The sequence below is a fragment of the Lonchura striata genome, chromosome 5 (genome assembly GCF_050655825.1).
Source record: "Lonchura striata isolate lonStrDom1 chromosome 5, ASM5065582v1, whole genome shotgun sequence".
Taxonomy (NCBI): Eukaryota; Metazoa; Chordata; class Aves; order Passeriformes; family Estrildidae; genus Lonchura; species Lonchura striata.
In genome coordinates, this window is record NC_140707.1 from 19,137,304 (window position 1) to 19,153,361 (window position 16,058).

Sequence of the window (16,058 nt, forward strand, 5' to 3'; positions counted from 1 at the left end):
CACAATTCCCTGACAGGAAGGGGCAGACAGGGAAGGTCAGGCTCTGCTTCCAGGGAACAAGTGACAGGACAAGAAGACAAAGTCTAAGCTGCACCAGGAGAGGTTTAGGTTGGATATTAGGAAGAATTCCTTTGCAGAAAGGATGATCAGACATTGGAATGGCCTGCCCAGAGAGGTGATGGAGTCACCGTCTCTGAAAGTGTTTAACAAAAGACTGGATGTGGGTCTGGTTGACATGGTGGTGTTCATTCAAATATTGGACTCGATAAGCTCCGACGTCTTTGCCAAGCGAAGTGATTCCGTGATTCATTGATTCAGTGGCTCTGCGACTCTGCGACCTGACCACAGCTGAGGCGCCGAGGCACCGGGGCTCCTCCTGCAGCAGGACACCGGCCGCGCCGAGCTCGGCTCCACGCTCTGCACTCAGCAGCACCAAAGAAGCTGGTTCGCCTCGGGAGGGGCTCGGTGCAGAGCCTCCCCAGCCCCCGGTCAGGCGGCGGCGGGGGAACGAACCCCGCCCCTCACGGCCGGCGGCGAGGGAACGAACCCCGCCCCTCACGGCCGGCGGCGCGGCCGCCATCTTGGGGCGGGGGCGGGAAAGCCGCGGTGTCACGTGAGTCCCGGGCGCGGGCCGGTGTGGTCCCGGCGCCGTCCCTGCACCGTCCCGGTGCCGCTCCTTCTTGGCCTCTCCGTGTTCCCGGGAAGTCAAAGAGGAATGGATTTCCCCTCCAGAAGGTTGGGACAGGACGCCGAAGTCCCCCCCGCGCGGCCTGTGCCGGGCGAGGGCCCCAGCGGCGTGGATCGTTTCCTGAGCCTGCAGCTCTCCATCTCCTTGGGCCTGTCGGACGCGGAGCTCGACGCCATGAAGTTTCTCTGCCGCAACAAAATTACGAAGGGAAAGCTTGAGAAGGTGCAAACGGGCCGGCAGCTCTTCATTATCCTGATGGAGCAGCAGCTGATCGCGCGCGACAAGCTGGGATTCCTGAAAGAGCTGCTGCGGCACATCAGTAGGGACGATTTGCTGTCACTAGTGGTGCAGTTCGAACTGGGAGAACTTCATGTCCAGGATGATCAGCCAGATGAGCATGAGAAACGTAGGTGGATTTTTATATATATAGAGGGTTTTTTTTTTATTTAGTTATATACCTGAATATATGGCTCCCCAGCAACCCCAGCAAATGTGTACACAAACGCCTTTTGGGGTGGAATTTTCCCCCCCCTCTTTTTTACCTTATTTCTGTTTTATCTTTTGGGATTCCAGGTGTATCCAGTGGCTTCTGTAGAACGCTTAAGTATGTGCAGTGCAACGGAGTAGTGGCATTTTGCTGAAATGAAACGAACAACTTCTAAACTTTTTATTGAGTTTCTTAGTAAATGCATGGCTAACTTGATCTGCTTCTGCTGTTTCAGGTCTTCTGAAGGCAGCTTTTGGTGTCATTCATGACAATGTTGGGAGAGAATGGAAGAAGCTGATGCGAGAACTTGGGCTGCCAGAGGTGAAGCTGGACAAGGTGGAGGCAGCCTATCCTTTTAATTTGGAGGAAGTGGTTTTTCAGGCACTTCAGGAGTGGCAGAAGTGGAAAGGGAAGGATGCAAAGGTAGCTGACTTAATAAAAGGCCTCCGGGGCTGCAACCTGAATTTGGTGGCAGACAAGGTTGAAGAGAAGATCTCACAGGTGAACACTGGAACCAAATGAAAACAGTACAAAACTATGAATGAAAAAAGTCAGAGTGCCTTCTTCTCTTCTGGACCAAAATAATTATCACTGGCTGCTTATCATGCCATTTATTTGTGTGCCTTGATAAGTTAATTTGTGCTCAGGTGAAAATTGACATGAAAAAAGATTCCTTTCAGAGAGTACTTTGTAGTTTGATGCTTATTTCAAGATATTTTAACTTTCACAGGATCTGAACTCAATTTTGTAGAAATTCTCACGCTTTTGTTCTGCCACTCACCTGAAAAGATTTGCTTTGCTGCAGACAGTTTTCAGATGCATCTCCACTGGAAATACATCCATGGGATACTTCTGAGGCAGCTGGAATTTAAAATTTCATGGGGACGTTGGATTTCTTTTCTTTTATGGCCTATCATAAATACACTGTGAAAGGGAGAAGGAGTAAACCTTTCAGTTGGGTGCTGGCTTTTCTTTTGGAGTAGCAAAAAATAATATCTTGGGTAATTTGTCAAATATATTTGCTCTCCATGAAAGTATGTTAAGACAACTGTAACCTCAGACTGCAATACAAGAGGGACATTAAATTTTGTGATAGCTTTCTTGGTAAAAAACATGCCCAGGTTTGAAATCAAAATCAAATGTCTGTACCAAGTGCCTTCAGCATCCTGAAAGTATTCTCCTGAAACTATCCAAGAAACTGTGTCACACAGATGTTTACACCAGCCTCTTTCCAAAGCTGTGAATGCTTTGGGGCTCCTTGCTGGGCATCCTTACGTGGCCTCTGTCACAGGGGCTGCTCGTGTGTGCTGGAAGGTGTGAGCCACTCACAGAGGGTGCAGGATTCATGAACATGTACCAGATGCAGTACTCAGCTTTCATCTGGAACAACCTTCAGTCAGTGGCTTTCATACCTGACCTATGGCTGGAAAAGTTGCATAGTCCAGGACATACAGGGCTGTAGAGGTCTCGGAGGAGAATCCCATGGAGTCATTACTGCTTAAACAGCTGCAGGATCCTGTGTTCCTGCAAACATCTCCCAAGTGCCTAGCTAGATACTGGAAGAGGTTTTATTGCTGCTGCACCTGTGGGCCTTCAGCTCTTTCCAAGTTGTTTGTATGTGGTGCCATTGCTGTTAAGGCCGGGTGTCTGCACATAACCTGTCACTGCTCTGCAGAAACGCTGTGACACTGACAATTTTCAAGTTTTCATTGTACGTGGTGCCTCTTGCTCAAACAGTGAGGCTTGAATACTTTATTGTTGTTAGTGGAAACTGCCATAAGTTCAGATGATAGAAAAATCATTTCAGTCAGGGGTTTTTCCCCTTCAGTGATTCTTTTTCACATTTCTAGAAGTGCTCAAGGCCAGGCTGGATGGGGTGTGGAATAACCTAGTCTAGTGGAAGGAGTCATTGGTTGGAACTGGAAGGTCTCTTAGGTCCCCCCTGCCCAAATCATTCCAGGATTGTGTGCTGATTCTCAGTGTCCTTCCAATTAGGTATATTAAGTATCAGTGGTTGTATCCCAGCAAAGGAGTTGCCACCTGTCTGCCTTTTGGGCAGGCAGAGTTCTCCAAGTTCTTACTCCCTTTACTTGTATCGTCAGTTCCAGGCTCCCAGGAGGAGATGCTGAGCTTCAGCTGAATGACAAGCTCAGCTGTTTTGGAGATTTTTGTTTCATAGACATCAGAAGTATCCATTCTGCAGTATCTAAAGAAAAGGATTGCTCCAGCAGCATTTTCTCCCTGCCTCTGAGCAATCCCTAGGAGCAGAGCAGAGGAGTGGAAGTGAGCAGGATAAGTTATGTGAGTGCTCAAACAGCTCTGCAACAGCTCCAAGTCCAATCTCTGCTGAAGTGCTTTTCTCACCCACTTTTAATAAATCTTCTGCTTCACCGAGGAGATTTATGTGGAATAGGAAGAGTATACTGCCCACTGTGTACAGCCAGGGTATTTTAGGAATCAGTTGGAATAACCTGTTGGTTGTAGCCAAGTGCTCATCAGCTACAAGAAATATTCTGCATCAGGAGGTAAAAATCTCTTGTTTCTCTAAGGATTTTATACATCCTTTAACTCTTTCTGAAAGCAGTGACAGACTGCATCAATCTGTGCCATACCTTGGGGCCAGTTAAGAGTGTTTTTATGACAGATTAGAATGTTATTTATGTGAAAACAAAAACAAATGAAATGAAGGGAGCAAAATCTTTTTATTGGGAGGAGGGATAAAGGGTGCAATCTGTAAGGGAATGTTTTCTGATCTAGTTGACAAATCTTTTCAAATTAAACACCTTGAACTCCTATACATATTTTTATAACTTGAATTAAAATTTTATATTGTATAATTTTGTGCATATTTCATTAAAAATAATACTTAAAAAAAAACCAAAATAAATGGAACGGGGTTTTTTTCTTGTTAGATGGGATTGCTGTCTGAAGTAAGATCTCTCACTAGGAGAAAGTGGATGTTAAGGACACTCTGAAAGTGGTGCTAAACAGGCATTGTGTTACCAGTGCCCTTCTTGGGGCATTAAAGACAAAAAGCAAAGTGTTTTCCGTTGGGTTTCTCAGAAGTGCTAAACAGGCTGCAGTTTGCCAGCAGCAGCAGCATTTGAATGCTGTCACTCAGGGAAAGAAAGATTCCCTGCCAGCCCTCAGGAGCCCAAACTCGAGTCCCAGTGTGCCTGCGAGACAGGCTGCCTGTGGGTAGGCTCCCTTCTCTTTTCCTCTGCTAGCCAATGTGTTAAGGATGTTATATTTGTTTTATAATTGATTAAAAGCCCGGCTCCTGGTTTAGTCTAAGCTTGGTCAGGCTTTTAGAGGATGTGCTCAGAACGAATTGACAGAGACTCGGGTGCTCTGTGGAGTGTCAGCCTGCACTTAAAGCTGTGAGTGAGTAAGACAAATAACTTAATTGCCCATTTTATCAAATCCTTTAGATGCTCTGCAAGAGTATGTGCCTGTGAGGAATTACTGAAACCCTTTTCCTTTTGGCCTTCTGAGAGTAATCTTTCCTCACAGCCTTGAGAAAACAGCACATCAAAACATGTGGAGAGTTAAAAGTGCCATCTCGGGAGAATTCTCATCTCGGAGGACTGCTTTTCCATGTCACTTCTCAGTCCCTTTCAGCACTTGCTTGTCATTGCCTATGATTTTTGAAGATATCAATTATAATCACATATTGAGGTGGTTTTCTTTTTTTAAATTGCATTGTTTTCATTACTGAGTTAAGAAGTTTTCTAGACTATTAATTAAAAATCCTTGTACACAAATTGGTTGTTGTGAACATTTCAAATACAATGCTTTGGTTTCCTTTTCTCCATTCTCCACACTCAGGCAGCTGCATTTCCTCTAGCCTTTGTTTCATTCCTAAAATAATTATCTCCTTTCTGAAATCTAATTGCTTAATTTAATTGTTTAATGCAGAAAGCTTAATAACAGACTGTGTCTCCAAGCTCTCTGGTGCTCAGCATGTTCTTAATTCAGACTTTTTGGCTGAGTATTTTTCAATTCAAATTTATTTCTAATCACTGCCTTGTGCCCTTCTTCTGCATGAATCACCTATATCCTTAAAATGTGTTCCAGCACAAATATTTTTCTAGGCTGTCTTTCCTCTTCGATTTATTGCTTTTCTCTGCCAGTGTTTTGGTGCTCTGGTGGAATTGAGAGAAATTAGCTCACTGGTTCTACCATAAAAATAGGAGTCTGGGGGGTGAGCTGAGGGTAGAGGAAGGAGTTGTGAGGAGAGGGTCAGGAACTTTGGGAGAATCTGTGTTTCAGTAAAAACTGTCACAGCTGAGGGTTGCTTCACGGGAGGAGGGTGTGTTGCAATGTGTACTGTAGGTTCAGGAAGAGAAGGAAGCAGGGCTTTACTCAGCTGCTGGGAAAGACAGAGTCAGGCAGCTCTCTGTGTGGGAATCTGCGTGGAACCAACTCTTAATCATTGGATAGTCCCATCCACAGACCCATTCCTGCTCCTGCCTCATTCCTGAGAGCATTACACATGCCTCTCTTAAAGCAGGCTGAAGTGAAAACAACAGGCTTGTTCTTGTGAAACATGATATAATAGACACTATTAAAATTCCCAAAGCTGGCCATCCTGGTTGAGTTTGAATTCGGTGATTTCTCTGTCCTGATAGGTTTTGGAAGCTGAAAGCCTTTTCCAGGTGCTCTGCGTGCTTGTCCAGCTTCTGCCTGCTCTCCTTTTGGTTTCTTGTGCTGTGTTGGTGCAGGTCACAGAACTCCAGGCAGCTCTTAGAGTAACCAGCTCTTGTAGCAGACTGGAGGGGTTTGTATGTGTTCTCTACTTGATAAAAACAATAACAACTCCAAGGGAAGTCTTGAGGCTTCTCCAGTACAATGTAATACAAAAGTGCCTTTGCTATGGAAAGCAGCTTAATGTCAACTTTGTATCTCTGCTGAGTGCTTCAAAAAACTGTCAAGACTGGTATTTTTTATTTACTATATAATGTTCAAGCCTTCAGAGCAGGCACTGATGCTGTGAGAAGTTACACAGACATAAAACGGGACCACTGTCATGGGAGATGTAAAAAATACCCAACTGGGACTTTCTCTGGGTGGTGTTTCATTTACAGGTGAGCCTGGCGTTGGAGAACTTCTACAGAAAGCAATCATCTTGCCATTACTAATGCTCATGATTTTTAAAATTATTTCTTCTCTATTTCTTAATTCTGCTAATCCTATTGATCTCAGCAGGAGTATTGACTTTAAAAAAATGATTTGCAGAATTTAATCTGAGCAGTTCTTATTGTGGTCTAACTTCTAAAAGGATTCTAGCAGCTATTCTGCAAGCATACACACCACCTGTGGCAAAAGGGAAGTACAAAGTTTAAATTTCTTTACAGAAGTTGGTGATTTTTGTATGCAAACCTGGTACTAGATTTTATAGACAGTGAGCATATAAAGTGTGAGAAAGGTTTGGCATAAAAATGAAACTATAAAACCGTTCTTGCCATAATGTCAGTATGTAAACAACTGAGCTAAATCTTATCTTTGTTTTCCCTCCCAGTCATCTCCTGAGAGGTGCTCTCTGTCACTCTCAGGCAAATTGCCAAATTTTGAACAGAAATTGCCGAGAAAATGTGAATTAAAAGGGTGCAGCACTGGCAGGTCTGTGCCTCACATCCCACATTGTTTAATTTATGTTCTGCTCACAGTAAGCAGAATTTATTCACAGCTTCTTGGCTGTGAAGTCCCTAACGTGGGAAAGCCGGGATAGCCTGAATTCCCCCCAAAGCCAGGGTTGCCATGGCAATCCAAGTGCAGAGCAGTCCACAGGGCATGTGGCTGCAGCACGCTGCCTCCCGGCCATCCCAGCCAGCCCACAATACTGGGAAACTCTCACTAATTGTGGGATTTGCTGCACTCTCCACTCTAACCATGTCAGAAACCCAGAATCCGAGGGCAGGAATGGAAATGAAACTTCTTGGCAAATTCTCTCAGTTCTACTTCTCCCTGGAACAAGACATGAGAGAGCAGGGCTAAATATTAATTTTTTTTTTTTTAATTTTGTCCTCAGCACCAGCTTAGCATATGGTGCTTCCATTTCTGTTTCCAGCTGGAATGGTAAAGCTCTAGCTTGTGTGTGTCACTGCATGTTTGTGCATGAAGCAGTTAATATATATGCAGATGCATTAAAACTAATTACAGCTAAAGTCAGCAAAGTGCACATTTCTAGCTAATGGCTGCATGCAGCTCTGTTACATGGCACCTAATTAAGTTATTCACTGTGGACCTGCTCATCCAATTTTTTGTAAACCATGTTCTACTTTTTTACAAAAAAAAAAAAAAAAAAAAAAAAAACACCAAAAAAACCAACTTAATGTGAAAAAACTTATGTCTGAATCTTTAAATCAGAATGTCAAATTCCACATCTGGCCTGTGAATCTTCAGGGCTATTAAATGTTGAACTGTATTTTAGAGGACTATGTTTATAATGCACTTAACTTCATGCAGTATTTTTTGTCCTTAATTCCTGAAATGTCATGGTTAAAGGTCTCCAGCCCTGACTGACTGAACTTTTTCTCACATGACTCAGTGGCTGAGAAAGAATTTAAACCCCTTATTTTCACATCAGAGCTGAACAAGAGGCAACCCCACACCCTGGTCTTTGATTCTTTGATTGTAAGAGTAATTCTGTGTATGGGACCCGTTATTTCCCACCCTGCATCCAGTAAATAAATATACTGAGGAATAAAGGTGCTTAGCCAAGGTCCCAAACAATCCCTGAGGTCCTCCGGATATGGAACTGATGCCTGTGCTCCCTCCAGCCTCTGAGGGTAACTAAAAGCAGCTGGAACATGTCATAAGGTACCCTGATCATGAATATCTCCTCCTTCCGCCTAATTTGCCTTAAAGTGGGAATGGAGGTGGGAGTGCTCATCAGAGAGGGAAATCCTCAGCTCTAGAATTTCCTGATTCTTCCCTGGTCACTTCCACTGGATACGATGCTGAGTAGTGTGAAAGCCAAAGGCAGATTTGACTACTGTGAATTAAGGTTTGCAGAGGTGTCTAGACCAGAGAAGATGCCATCACACAGCTACTTAACCAAATTTGATGTCAACCGACACCTTTGAAATTCCAGAGTTTGCTTTACACACAATGTTTGTCTGTTTCCTAGATTAGTATTTTCACTAGTTTATGGTTTATTACTATTAGGTTTGATGGAATTTAGGTTGAGCTGACTTTTTTTGAAGGTGATTTCTTTACTAATGGGTGATTCAAATAGGCTTGTGGTAGGTCTTCTGCCAGAAGGGGCCTCACCAGCAAGTCTGATGTCTGTTCCTCGGGTATGACTTGTGGGGAGCTCAATTTGTTTTGTGAGAGCTGAGAAGTTCCCACAGGCTAATTCAGAGGAATCAGAGAAGGAATTATAGCAAAATCAGATCCCAGTTTCTTTTATTTAAAGCACACCTGGAGTGCCCCATAGGCTTGTCCCATTTTCTCCTTTAAAAGGTTACTTTCATCCCTTATCTCCTTCCCACCAACTCATCCCCCAACTCATCATTAAATGCTGAATAATTCCAACATTGAGGCCTGAGGGAGGACAAACCCTTGTTTTCTTGATGGTTTGAAGAGGACTTTGACAGTTCTTGAATCACCCCTGGTTATTCAGACAGCCTGTTCAGTGTTTTTTCATGTGTTCCAATAGGGTACAACACGCTCAGCTTGGGAAAAGTGGGCTTGGATGGAATTGCCATGGTACCTGTAAGCAGGTCAGGGAGTATCCTGGTTCTGCAACATTATCACATCAGATGTCACAGCACCAGTGGCAGCTTCCTGGTTTAGTTATTGAGTTTTTTTTCCCCATGCAAAGAGAAGGAATGGGGGACCTGCAGGCCACAGGGAGCTGCCAGCTTCTCTCAGTCGTATATTTTGGTACTACAAAGGTGGCATTATTAAAGACAGACAAAAAAAGTCTCTAAATCATGCAACCAAAGTGAGCCCTAGGAGCTGAAAAACCCTTCCTTTGTGCACTCAGAAACCTTGCTATGACATAGCTGGTGTCTGGATACAGAGGCTTTTCTGCAGCATTTTGGCTGTAACTGAGACATGCTATCTCCATGAGCATTTAAAACTGGGAGCCAGGAACCATTCCCATTGCTGTTGCTAAACATTCTGACCTAAACAGAATAAAACAACCCAATCCAGCAAATCATTGCTGGATTTGACAGATAAAAATTTAAATTATCGCTGTTTTGGCTGGCATAAAATTTGATGATTCTGTTTACAGCAAAAATCTGGTACTGCAGGATTATTTGTTGTATCACTTATACCTGCATATTCCTTTATTTGCTGAATTTCCATGGGCATGTGGCACCTAATGCTGAATATTCATGCAAGGAACCTCACTGTTTGTACATGGCTTAAAGATATATTAAAATCAAACTGGTGCCATATTATTTTGGTGAAAGGCTACTGCACATTTAATTACAGGAGAGAAAGAAAGTATTGGACATTAAAATTACGTGTCTCCCAAATCCTGATGTTCTTGTGTGTGTATCCACATATCTGTATGTGTTTAGTGTGTGTTTTGATATGCACACACACACACACACCCCTCAGTGAAGTTATTTGATATAATCTAGAAAACAAGATTTTCTTGACAGGGCTATTTCTTAATACTCCTTCTCCAACTTTTGTCTGTCCCTTATATGCTCTGTACTGCATCTGTAAGGAAATATATCCCTATGGCAATCTCCAAGAGCAGCCTAATTCTGGTAGAAACAAAGGTGGTATTTCTGGGCCGACTCATTAATAAAAAGTACAGATTCAGAGCCAGCTGCTGCATCTCCAGGATCAGCCAGAGCAGGAGTGATTTTGAGCCATTGTTTTATTCTTACAGGTTTAAATGCAAGAATTGGCTTAAGTCCTAGTACACACTAGGGCAGTTTCTGTGATTTGCAGCATTTTCCTTCAGTGTAGTGTTTTGGGTCAATACAAAACCCATGATGCTGAAATTAACCTTCTGTTCTCTTCCCTTTTGCAGGCAGCAGCTGCAGACACTGAGGAAATTATCTAACAGGAAAAAAATTAGAAATTCTACATGGCCAAAGTAAAAGGAGTTCTGCATGTGCTTTTCCAGTGCCCTAAATGATTCCAGCACTAGGCAGCTGCTTCAGCCTTTGGCTTCACAGGTAAAAAGTACAAAGAGCAAGTTAGTGCCCAGTTCTTCAATGGATTTTGTGGTGAGGGCAGCACTTCACCAAAATGAAACTGCCAGATTAATCTCACCTTGGCTAGACTTAATATTTCCCATTTGCACATAAAGAAATGCTAAGGATTCCTAGAAGTTTTAGGCATTGTTATTTGAAGTTGTTTGAGAGACAAAGGGAAGGTGTTTGCATTTGGGGGAGGACCTGACATTTGTTTGGAATGCTGGATGATTGATTGTAACAAAAGGAAAAGGTGAGGAGTGTTCTTGTAGCTCTTTGTGCAAAAGCTTAAGTGTGTTGTGGGAGCTTAACTCGAGGGCCTAAGCTAGAACCAGCTCATGAGTCAATATTTCTGTTGACTCTTTTAGATGTGGACCACAATGCAAACAGATGGTGTGGTCAAAGGGTCTTTAATATGAACTGTTCAGGAGAGTAGGGAATTTAGCTTTAAAATAAATCAGTTCCCATGCTTGTTATGGTACAGATGAATAATATCATGGTTGCTGGTTTCTTCTGAGTAATTCCCTCTTATATCTTACACATATTATTCTCACTTCATTTAAGGATTAGTGTAAGACAATGATAAGGTTTGTTCAGCTGTTGTCCACCTTCCTAGAAAGTGCCATTCCTAACCAAGACCAGGGAGAGGACAACCTTTCATAGCTTTTTCTCTTGTCTTTTGGTTTTTTTCCAAGTTACACATCATGTCACCTTACCTGCAGCAGCTAGATAGTAAATGACTTTTTGTTTAGTAATAGCCAGCCTTAATTAATTGTAATTTGACAAAAGCTGTGTAAATACCTCTGTGCAAAGGAACAAGGCATTCAGGCAAACAGAAAAAGGGAAAAGGAACACTTGAGTGACTAAGAGTGTTATCTCATACAAGGCAGGGACAAACCTTTTATTGGTAGCTGAGTCAAAAACCTGTGGAGACCTCAATGGCAGCTGAGGACAATGCTGGATGAAACCTCAGGTGCAAATAAAGACATTCCTGTAAGGAGCCTGAACTCAGAGTGACCCATGGAGATGGGTTGAACAGCACAAGCTGCACACACAAAGCCTGAATCCAGCTGGAGGAGGCAGTATTACTGACCATAAGTTTTACAGAGGATGTTTCTGTGTAGAGGGAAGGTAAATTGGTCAAGGTTAGTAACAGACACTCTGCCAGCCAAGAAGGGATGCAAGGCTCACTGTGCTTTTACTCATTATTAAAAAGCAGCTGGTTCTGTAAGGACTTAAGCGTCTTTAAACCATTAATCTCAAAACTAGGATATCATGGCAGAACTAAAATTAAAATTGCAGACAGAAATCCTAAAACTCCCTTACTTTAGGGCACTGTGAGTCCAGCAGTAGGCAAAATCCATATGAGCAAGGCAGTGCAAAGGCAGCTCCTGCTCCTGTTGGCATTAAAGAGGATCCTGCCTTCTCCATGAGGATCTCCTATCCACATCATATCTCACCCAGGTCATGTGCTGTGTGCTCTGGGTTTATGCATTTGCAGGGAATTTGCTCAAAGTTATGGTGTTTTATTGAAAAGCTGAGACCACTTACAACACAGGGATAATACTGGGTAAGGACAGGCCAATACAGAAGCAAGTGGGTAAGGAATTTACTTAAAAAGAAGCCCCATTTTCTATATTTCCATTCTTTTTCTTGATATTTTTATTTTCAACTTGAGCACTGTTCCCAAGGGTCTTGGGTTTTTTTCCTCTGGCAAATGTAGAGCTGCTTTTTCTGGAGTATTGTCTGTTTTCCCTGAAGGTTTTCTTCTGACTCTGATTGCTTTTAAATGTCACTCTGCTGCTTTAGGCTGCTGGTAGGTGGTCTGAGCTGAATGGTTACCATTAGCTGGCTTATACCTATACTAATTTTCTGTGTCAGATTCTGACCTAGTAACCTTCTTCTTCAAATGCCAAAGGTGAGATTTAGTCTAAAATGACCTGGTTGTCTAGGCAGAATTGCTACTAGTCAGAACAAGAAATAAGACTGGGAACTGAACTTTGACAGCACTTTAATACACTATACCTATTGGCAGACAGTTTTATCTGAACCTTAGGCTCACCTTGAAACTGGACATGTTTTTTTTGCCAAACACACTGTTGCCATTGCAAGTGTCCACACTTTTTATAATTTTTATCTGTTGCAGTTTGCTTTATGACTTCATTTTGAGGCCATCTTGGTTTTTAGTCATCATCTCAGACAATTCATTTTAGCAAATTAATATTCCTAGTAAATACTGTGAAGACAGTGGGGACTTCTTAAATGGTGAAAATAAGCATTTTAACTCATGCATAAACTGGTGATTCACTGAAAGTGTTATTTACATTTTCATTTGCCTGTAAGCTGAAGCTGATTACACAAAAAATCCTTCAGCCTTGTCACACACATATGATTTGGGACTAATACCTTGCCAACTTTATTATCTCCACACACACAGGTTAATGTTTCAATTCAAAGTGCATTTGAATAATGAAGGTGGTGATTGCTGCAAACTATTTCATGCAGGCAATGTGTATGTAATGAAAGGTATGTTATCACTTGAAATCTAGTCAGGTAAGGATTAAAAATAGGCTTAAGTACTATTTGATGTCTCTTTATTTTTCAAACGCTTTTATCTACTTTACTATGAAGGACTAATACTAGAGGACACTGAGTACATAGAAATTGTAGTCCACTTTGCTTAGTGCCTACTCCAAAGCCACTTGAAACAGCAGGAGCCTTTGCATAGCAGACAAAGCAGAAAAAAAAAAGTCCAATTTTTTTCCTTCAAACACTGATTTACAGGAACAGAAATGTTGCTTCGCATACAAAAAATCCTTTTTGTTTTCCTGTAGTTGAACTATTTATAAAGTTTATTAAACATATTATCACAGTCTTTTTCTTTTTCTCTTACCAGGTCTCAAAACATTCTAAAAGCTGAAGCTTCAATGTTGAAGTGATCCAGGTAGAACCCAACGGAGGGGAGGGGAGGGGAGGGGAGGGGAGGGGAGGGGAGGGGAGGAGAGGAGAGGAGAGGAGAGGAGAGGAGAGGAGAGGAGAGGAGAGGAGAGGAGAGGAGAGGAGAGGAGAGGAGAGGAGAGGAGAGGAGAGGAGAGGAGAGGAGAGGAGAGGAGAGGAGAGGAGGTCAGTGTCTGTAGACTTCACTCTGTGATCAACCTGTCAACAGGGGGTTTGGAATAAAAATAACAGCATTACTTTCTCTTGGAATGAAGATAGGATGAGGGATTTGGGACTGCTCATCCTGGAGAAGAAAAGGCTCTGGGGAGACCTTAGAGTCCCTTGCAGTACCTAAAAGGCCTACAAGGGAGATGGAGAGGGACTTTGGACAAGGGCATGGAGTGACAAGGGGGAATGGCCTTAAGCTGCAAGAGGGCGGGTTTAGGTTATATATAAGAAATAAATTCTTTGCTAAGAGGGTGATAAGGCACTGGCATGGGTTGCTCAGAGGTGTTATGGACTCCCCACCCCTGGAGGTGTTCAAGACCAGGCTGGACAGGGCTTGGAGCAGCCTGGGATAGTGGAAGGTATCCCTGCCCATGGCAGGGGGTTGGAACTGGATCGTCTTTAAGGTACCTTCTGACCCAAACCATTCTGTATTTCTGTGATTCTCTACCCTGAGAGGATGCCATGGCTCTGAAGCTCTAGGCTTCAGTCTTGCAAATATAGTCATTGAATTGCAGACCAGTTAAAATTACTGAGACAGACAAACTGTGGGCTGCTAAATACGCAGCAATGAAGCCAGGAACAGCCCTGCTCATTTCTGTGGACAACCACATCCATTTCCCTTGCTTTCCTACTGCAACAAGCCATGCTGATCCCACACGTATCCAACACCCAGATTCATCTCATGCTGCTTGAGACATCCAAGCACAGCTCCCACGGCAAGAGTCCAGCTGCCCTGGGCTCCCTCTGGAGCCAATGGGAACAGATAGGCACCTGTAGCAGGTGATTCATGGACCACACCAAAGGTCTGAATCACTCCTCCCATGGAGTGGCTCTCTCACTCCACTGATTACAGAGGCAAGCCAGGGTAAATGGGTTCATACTGTAGGTGGTCAGCCAGGTGGAATGTATCCAGACCTGCTCTAGTTACACAGGAGCTGTATTATCACAGCTGGTTCTGAATCCTTCAGTTTCTTCTTCCAATATTATTTGCAGCTACACGAATATGGCCTTTCTGAAAAATATTACCTTTTAAAAAATGTTTAACGAAATAATGTGCAGCTCTATTGCCCTGAACATGCAACTGAATATACTTTTAGCTCAATACCTTTCATTATAGCTATAAACTATCTGAAGACATGCTGAAATCAGACTACACTGAGGGAATGTACTATGTTCGAATTGGATATTAGGGGTGTATTTAATTTCTGATTGAAATAAATGATACTTGGCTTTAGAAGTTCTTTCTAGCTCAAGGGGATTTCTACTGCTGTAAATCCATACAGAAAAGACAGCAGGTGCAATAATTCTGAACTGCAAATTGCATAACTGAAGCTGAAACTAAGCTGAAAGCCTTTTCGAGCTCAGCAGGTTTGTACTTGAGTGAGAATGTGTGGTTTTGGTTGCAGGAGTGACAGCTAAATTTGAAAAACATTTACAGTCTTGACATAGGTATGATTCCCACTAAAATAAATTGTGTAAGTTCATCTGGTCTTTTAAGAGTCCTCTCCAGGTCTCCAGGGGCTTTGTAGGGACTTTTCATCTTAAGATCAATTCAAAAACCCGCTTCAGTTTCAGAGCAGCCAATTCCCATTTGATTTACACCTGCCTGGATCTGGCACAGATCCGTGTAGACCCACGTGATATAAATAAAATGTCAATATAAAGGACTGTGCTGTGTTGAGGTTTGTAGAAGTCGTGGCTTCCATTGCCCAAGGGCTGACACATTTACTGGTGCACTTAGCTTTATACATGGGCATAACCATTAATTACCTCTGTCCTCTTCTTCACAGGCCACCTTCCAGCCTCTTCCCTCTTATTCCTTCTCCCTCAGGCAAAGTGTCTCCTCTGTGTAGCAACCTCTAGAGACTTTTTTAATGGCAACAGAATGGTCCAGGTCACATCTATCTACTGACAAAAGGATAATCAGCGCTGCTGGCAAAAATCCTGTTCTTACATCTATCCATTTTGGTATGAAATGCCTGAAATGTGTTCAAAATTCACTTTGCTGCTAAGTCATTAAGTCATCTGTAAAGGACAAGGAGTAAATAAGATACCATCAGCTCGACTCGGGAGGGGGAAAAAAAAAACCCAACAACTGCCTAGGCGATCTTGGGCTATTTTCAGCAGAGGTTTTGTGCTAGCGTGGGGTGGCTCTGAGGCTCGCAAAGGAAATTTCGGCATAAATGAAGCGCGAAGCCGTCAGCGGAGAGCAGCAGGTGTTTGTCCTCAGAGCCCGCGGGCAGGGCAGCTCCGGCCCGACCCCACACCTCACCCGGCACGGGCTGGCAGGAAGAGCTGCCTGCTTTGCTGAGCTTGGGTAAACATTAGGGTCTAATTTATCATGTGACAATAAAGGAAACCTTCCCCTTTCTCCCAACCTTTTTTTTTTTTTTTTTTTTTTTAACAGTCTTTGTTTGAATTTCAGCGTGTGGTTTTTGAGGTGCAAAGAGTGGAGATTTAACCTGGGTCTCTGGACTGATTACTTTGCTGTCAACTGATGTATGTGGGGCTCTTTCCAGACACATCCACAAGTGTTACGTCTCACTAAATT

General features: G+C 43.0%; 1 protein-coding gene across 1 annotated transcript; it reads left to right on the plus strand.

The window, feature by feature from the left end:
• Positions 1–611: 611 nt before the first annotated feature.
• FADD (Fas associated via death domain) lies at positions 612–15,882 on the plus strand. Its single transcript, XM_021556107.4, has 4 exons — positions 612–1,094; positions 1,411–10,324; positions 13,239–13,286; positions 15,298–15,882. Exons 1-2 carry the CDS (start codon positions 716–718, stop codon positions 1,695–1,697), a joined length of 666 nt encoding a protein of 221 aa, XP_021411782.3. The 5' UTR covers positions 612–715; the 3' UTR covers positions 1,698–10,324; positions 13,239–13,286; positions 15,298–15,882.
• Positions 15,883–16,058: the final 176 nt, after the last annotated feature.

Excerpts from the sequence above, each read along its gene's own strand:
- FADD (XM_021556107.4), top strand. The coding sequence starts at position 716 with ATGGATTTCCCCTCCAGAAGGTTGGGACAGGACGCCGAAGTCCCCCCC. Across the intron at positions 1,095-1,410 it reads GCCAGATGAGCATGAGAAAC|GTCTTCTGAAGGCAGCTTTT; the intron begins GTAGGTGGATTT and ends CTGCTGTTTCAG.